The 6,860-nt window shown below is 48.8% G+C and overlaps 1 protein-coding gene across 1 annotated transcript in view; it reads right to left on the reverse strand.

Moving 5' to 3' along the window:
• LOC140722521 (oxidized low-density lipoprotein receptor 1-like) overlaps positions 1-4,105 on the reverse strand; it is a 44,291-nt gene extending 40,186 nt beyond the window's left edge. Inside the window, exon 1 of the mRNA XM_073037240.1 lies at positions 4,038-4,105. Within this exon, the coding sequence (XP_072893341.1) occupies positions 4,038-4,080 (43 nt within the window). The 5' untranslated portion in view covers positions 4,081-4,105. The remainder of the gene's footprint in view (positions 1-4,037) is intronic.
• Positions 4,106-6,860: the final 2,755 nt, after the last annotated feature.

The following is a 6,860-nucleotide window of genomic DNA, read 5'->3' on the forward strand; positions in this document are numbered from 1 at the left end:
GCGGATAATAATTGGCCTGATAGAGGAGTTTAAGATCAGAAGAGACATTGATCACGTCGATAGCCAGACGCTGTTTCCCAGAGGTGTAATGGCTAACACGACGGAACAGAGTTTTATGGTGCTCGGAAATAGGTGCCGAGGGGGTGACGGGGTAAGACTTTCACACAGAAAGTGGTGAGTGCGTGAAATGCACGGCCGCCGACGGTGGTGGAAGAGAGTGCAATAGGGTCAATAAAGAGCTTCTTAAATAGGCTCATGGAGCTTAAAAAAATAGACGGCTCTGCGCCATAGAAATTCCAGGCAGTTTATAGAGTAGTTAACATGGTCGGCACAACATTGTGGGCCGAAGGGCCTAAATGTGCTGCAGATTTCTATGTTCTAGTGAGACATCTTTTCCCATGGGGTGGGTGTAGAAGACAGCATGACCGGGTAGTGGGGTTGGATTTTTCATCACGATGACAGCAGGAAGTATAATCAGAGTTCCTGGAGGGGAGGCATTTTGCCGAGATGTGCTCAGCTGTGTCCACAGTGTTCTGCAGTCTCTGGTTTCCGAGATGTGCTCAGCTGTGTCCACAGTGTTCTGCAGTCTCTGGTTGCCGAGATGTGCTCAGCAGTGTCCACAGTGTTCTGCAGTCTCTGGTTGCCGAGATGTGCTCAGCTGTGTCCACAGTGTTCTGCAGTCTCTGGTTTCCGAGATGTGCTCAGCTGTGTCCACAGTGTTCTGCAGTCTCTGGTTTCCGAGATGTGCTCAGCTGTGTCCACAGTGTTCTGCAGTCTCTGGTTTCCGAGATGTGCTCAGCTGTGTCCACAGTGTTCTGCAGTCTCTGGTTTCCGAGATGCGCTCAGCTGTGTCCACAGTGTTCTGCAGTCTCTGGTTGCCGAGATGCGCTCAGCTGTGTCCACAGTGTTCTGCAGTCTCTGGTTTCCGAGATGTGCTCAGCTGTGTCCACAGTGTTCTGCAGTCTCTGGTTGCCGAGATGTGCTCAGCTATGTCCACAGTGTTCTGCAGTCTCTGGTTTCCGAGATGCCCTCAGCTGTGTCCACAGTGTTCTGCAGTCTCTGGTTGCCGAGATGCGCTCAGCTGTGTCCACAGTGTTCTGCAGTCTCTGGTTTCCGAGATGTGCTCAGTTGTGTCCACAGTGTTCTGCAGTCTCTGGTTTCCGAGATGTGCTCAGCTGTGTCCACAGTGTTCTGCAGTCTCTGGTTTCCGAGATGTGCTCAGCTGTGTCCACAGTGTTCTGCAGTCTCTGGTTTCCGAGATGTGCTCAGCTGTGTCCACAGTGTTCTGCAGTCTCTGGTTTCCGAGATGTGCTCAGCTGTGTCCACAGTGTTCTGCAGTCTCTGGTTTCCGAGATGTGCTCAGCTGTGTCCACAGTGTTCTGCAGTCTCTGGTTGCCGAGATGTGCTCAGCTATGTCCACAGTGTTCTGCAGTCTCTGGTTTCCGAGATGCCCTCAGCTGTGTCCACAGTGTTCTGCAGTCTCTGGTTGCCGAGATGCGCTCAGCTGTGTCCACAGTGTTCTGCAGTCTCTGGTTTCCGAGATGTGCTCAGTTGTGTCCACAGTGTTCTGCAGTCTCTGGTTTCCGAGATGTGCTCAGCTGTGTCCACAGTGTTCTGCAGTCTCTGGTTTCCGAGATGTGCTCAGCTGTGTCCACAGTGTTCTGCAGTCTCTGGTTTCCGAGATGTGCTCAGCTGTGTCCACAGTGTTCTGCAGTCTCTGGTTTCCGAGATGTGCTCAGCTGTGTCCACAGTGTTCTGCAGTCTCTGGTTGCCGAGATGTGCTCAGCTATGTCCACAGTGTTCTGCAGTCTCTGGTTTCCGAGATGCGCTCAGCTGTGTCCACAGTGTTCTGCAGTCTCTGGTTGCCGAGATGCGCTCAGCTGTGTCCACAGTGTTCTGCAGTCTCTGGTTGCCGAGATGTGCTCAGCTGTGTCCACAGTGTTCTGCAGTCTCTGGTTTCCGAGATGCGCTCAGCTGTGTCCACAGTGTTCTGCAGTCTCTGGTTTCCGAGATGTGCTCAGCTGTGTCCACAGTGTTCTGCAGTCTCTGGTTTCCGAGATGTGCTCAGCTGTGTCCACAGTGTTCTGCAGTCTCTGGTTTCCGAGATGTGCTCAGCTGTGTCCACAGTGTTCTGCAGTCTCTGGTTTCCGAGATGTGTTCAGCTGTGTCCACAGTGTTCTGCAGTCTCTGGTTTCCGAGATGTGCTCAGCTGTGTCCACAGTGTTCTGCAGTCTCTGGTTTCCGAGATGCGCTCAGCTGTGTCCACAGTGTTCTGCAGTCTCTGGTTTCCGAGATGCGCTCAGCTGTGTCCACAGTGTTCTGCAGTCTCTGGTTTCCGAGATGCGCTCAGCTGTGTCCACAGTGTTCTGCAGTCTCTGGTTTCCGAGATGTGCTCAGCTGTGTCCACAGTGTTCTGCAGTCTCTGGTTTCCGAGATGTGCTCAGCTGTGTCCACAGTGTTCTGCAGTCTCTGGTTTCCGAGATGTGCTCAGCTGTGTCCACTGTGTTCTGCAGTCTCTGGTTTCCGAGATGTGCTCAGCTGTGTCCCCAGTGTTCTGCAGTCTCTGGTTTCCGAGATGTGCTCAGCTGTGTCCACAGTGTTCTTCAGTCTCTTGCGCTCAGGGGCGGAACAGTTTCTATATGAGGATTCAGGAACCCGGACGGTTCATGAGAGCAGGGTGGTAGATGTGATGTGTGGGGAACTCAATAAGGCGTTTAATGATTCCACTTTGTTGGCTACTCTGCAGATTGGTGTGGGACCCAGAGAGATTTGACTGACTGGTTTGTGCGGATGTGTAGGCATAATGTACGCTGAATTTAACAAGTCCAAACCCGAGGTCCCAGTTGGTAGATTGTTCTGGAAGATGGAAGGCAGGGAGGTAGGGAGAGACGGAGAAGGAACGGAGCAGTGACAGAGGGAAGAAGAAGGGAACATTGGGACCGTGGAAGATAGAAGAGACAGGGAGATTCTGGATTATATGAGACCCGAGGTGAATTGTTGGGCTGATTTAACCGGGGATGACAGGTCAAGCACTAGTAGTGTATGTATCGTATTTAACATGGCTATTAACAAATGCTCAGATGGCTATCTGCTCTGGAGGATGATGTGTAATCGAGGAGATATATCTGACTAACTGGATTGCGGTGGACTGGTTAAGTCGGGATGGTAGATGTACTGTACCCATATTTTAACAGGGTCCCATATGGTATATGCTCTGGAAGATGTGCGCGACGCAGGGCCGGATGGCTAACTGGATATAGAAATGGCTCGGTGTCCGCAGCAAAGCTTTAATGTTGCAGTTCTTTTCTCAGACTAGGCGCCCGTCGCGAGCTGAAGGAAATGCTATTTAAATCGGATATGTGATAGTTATCGTATTTCTGTAAGACAGCCCAGGGTTGGAATTTCACAACGATCCGGAGGAACACTGAGGAGTGTTGGAGAACAGAATGACACGCGGTCCAGGAACACGGTTCCCAGAAAGTGAAGTCACAGCTAGACAGGACGGTGAAGAATGCGCCTGAACGCAGACCTTCATCAGAGTGTCACCGAGTACAGGAGTCGGGCGACCATGTTGCAGTTGTACAGGATGTCGGTGAGGTCGCACGTGGAGTACGGTGTTCAGTGTTGGTCGTCCCGTTCCCGGAAAAATGCCATCGAATTGGAAATGAGTGCACGGGGAGATTTACGACGACGATGCCGGGACTCCAGGGACTGAGTTCGGGAAGGAGGTTGGGTTGATTGCGACTTTATTCCTTGTAGCGCAGGCGTGACCGTTCAGGGGTATATAAAACCACGAGGAGGACAGACAGAGTGAATGGGCGCAATTATTTACCCTAGACCTGGACAATCGAGGGCCAGAGCGCACAGGTATAAGGAGAGAGAGGAAAAAAGATTCAACTGGTGAGCCGATTGATAACCGTTTGTTACCCAGATTTTGGTCAGTCTGTGGAACGAGCTGCCAGGGAATTGGTCGATGCAGATGAATTATCACTATATATAACGTATAGCACGTGACCCTTCAAAACGTGAACTCTGACCTGCCTGAGCAGTCATTGGCATTTCTCCTGGTCTCGGCGCCATAGGAGGATTTTCTTCCTGAGCGATGGGAATTTCATTTTGGCGAAAGTTCAGCTGAGAGTAGGTGGGGTCTAGACCATCTGGAACAGAATGGATGGGAATGTGAGAGAGAGACAAATAGAAGGGCAGGAGACGGGTAGAGAATGGTGAGGCGGAGTGAGAGACAGGGAGAACATTTGAGGAAGATATGGAAGTGAGTAGAGAAAGACGTGGAGACTGAGCAGCAGATGGATGGATGGAGAAGGGAAATAGGGTGAGAGATAAAGCCGATGGACGGGAATATGGGAGAAAATGGAGAGACAGAGGCAGTGTGGCCGGAGAAGAAGGAAAGGGACGGGTTGCACTTTAACAGGCGGGGGACCAGCATTCTGACAGGCAGGTTTGCCACTGCAACACGGGGGCGTTTAAACTAGTAAGTGGGGGGAGGGGAGGGTACGATCTGGAAATATAAGGATACAGTTAAAGGGAAAGAGTGAAACAGAAAACTTTAGAAAGACAACCGAATTAAAGGGGAAGAAAGCTCAGGAAGGGATCGGAGACTATGACCAAGTGCAATAGGTATCCGTGTGAGAAGCGAGGGGAGTGATGAAAGAAAAGTATTATATATGAATGCACTAAGTATAAGAAATAAAGTCGATGAGCTTGAGGCTCAGTTGGGAATTGGCAAGCATGATGTTATAGGAATAACATAGACATGGCTGGAAGCGGGCCAGGGCTGGGAAATGAATATTCAAGCGTTTACGTCCAATCGAAAGGACAGGCAGGTGGGCAGAGGGGCTGGGGAGGCTCTACTGGTGAGGAAGGAAATTCAGTCCCTTGCGAGGGGTGTCATAGAATCAGGAGATGTAGAGTCAGTATGGATAGAACTGATAAATGGTAAGGGCAATAAGACCCTAATGTGAGTTATCAATAGGCCCCCAAATAGTAGCCGGGATATAGTGTGCAAGTTGAATCAAGAGTTAAAATTAGCATGTCGCAAAGGTAAAACCACCGTTGTAATGGGGGATTTCAACATGCAGGTAGACTGGGAAAATCAGGCTGGCACTGGACCCCAAGAAAGGGAATTTGTGGAGTGCGTCCGAGATGGATCCTTAGAGCAGATTGCACTGGAGACTACCAAGCAGAAGGCAATTGTTGATCTAGTGTAGTGTAATGAACCGGATTTGATAAGGGAACTCGAGGTAAAGGAGCCATTAGGAGGTAGTGGCCATAATATGATAAGTATTGATCTACAATTTGAGAGGGAGTAGGGAAAATGGGATGTGTCAGTATTACAGTTGAACAAAGGGAACTGTGGAGCCATGAGAGATTGGGAAACATTTTAAGGAGCAACAGAAGATAACTAAAAAGACAATACGGGGAGAAAAGATGAGGGACGAAGGTAAGCTAGCCAAGAATACCGAGGAGAATAGTAAAAGGTTCTTTAGGTATGTGAAGAGGAAGAAAATATTTAAGACCAAAGTTGGGCCCTTGAAGACAGAAACGGGTGAATTTATTATGGTGAACAAGGAAATGACAGACGAGTTGAACAGGTACTTTCGATCTGTCTTCACTGGGGAAGACACAGACAATATCCCAGATGTAATAGTGGCCAGAGGACCTAGGGCAACGGAGTAACTGACGGAAATCCACATAAGGCAGAAAATGGTGTTGGGTAGACTGATGGGACTGAAGGAAGATAAATACCGAGGGCCTGATGGTCTGCATGCCAGAGTACTTAAAGAGGTGGGTCTAGAAATCGTGGACACATTCGTAACCATTTTCCAATGTTCTATTGATTCAGGATCAGATCCTGAGGATCGGAGGATAGCTAATGTTATCCCACATTTTAAGAATGGAGGGAGAGAGACAACAAAAAATTAGCCTGACATCAGTGGTGGGGAAGTGCTGGAGTCAATTATAAAAGATGATATAGAGGCACATTTGGATAGTAGTAACAGATCGGTCGATTCATCATGGATTTACGAAGGGGGTATCATGCTTGACTAATTTCTGGAATTCGTTGAGGATATAACTATGAAAATGGACAAAGGAGAGCCAGTGGATGTAGTGCATCTGGGCTTTCTAAAAGCCTTTGATGAGGTGCCACATAGGAGAATAGTGGGAAAATTAAAGCACATGGTATTGGGTGTAGGGTACTAACATGGATATAAAATTGGTTGGCAGAAAGGAAACAAAGAGTAGGGATTAACGGGTCCTTTTCAGAATGGCAGGCAGTGACTAGTGGGGTACCGCAAGGCTCGGTGCTGGGATCGCACCTATTTACAATATACATTAATAATTTAGATGAAGGGATTAAAAGTAGCATTAACAAATTTGCAGATGACACAAAGCAGGGTGGCAGTGTGAAATATGAGGAGGATGTTAAGAGAATGCAGGCTGACTTAGACAGGTTGGGTGAGTGGGCACATACATGGCAGATGCAGTTTAATGTGGATAAATGTGAGTTTATCCACTTTGGTGGCAAGAACAGGAAGGCAGATTACTATCTGAATGGTGTCAAATTAGGAAAAGGGGAAATACAACGATATCTAGGCGTTCTTGTACATCAGTCAAGGAGCACAAGCATGCACGTACAGCAGACAGTGCAGAAAGCTAATGGCATGTTTGCCTTCATAACAAGGGGAGTTGAGTAGAGGAGCAAAGAGGTCCTTCTGCAGTTGTACAGGGCCCTGGTGAGACCACACCTGCAGTATTGTGTTCAGTTTTGGTCTCCAAATTGGAGGAAGGACATTCTTGCTATTGAGGGAGTGCAGCGTAGGTTCAAGAGGTTAATTCCGGAA

This window comes from Hemitrygon akajei, unplaced genomic scaffold (assembly GCF_048418815.1).
Source record: "Hemitrygon akajei unplaced genomic scaffold, sHemAka1.3 Scf000079, whole genome shotgun sequence".
NCBI classification, from domain to species: domain Eukaryota; kingdom Metazoa; phylum Chordata; class Chondrichthyes; order Myliobatiformes; family Dasyatidae; genus Hemitrygon; species Hemitrygon akajei.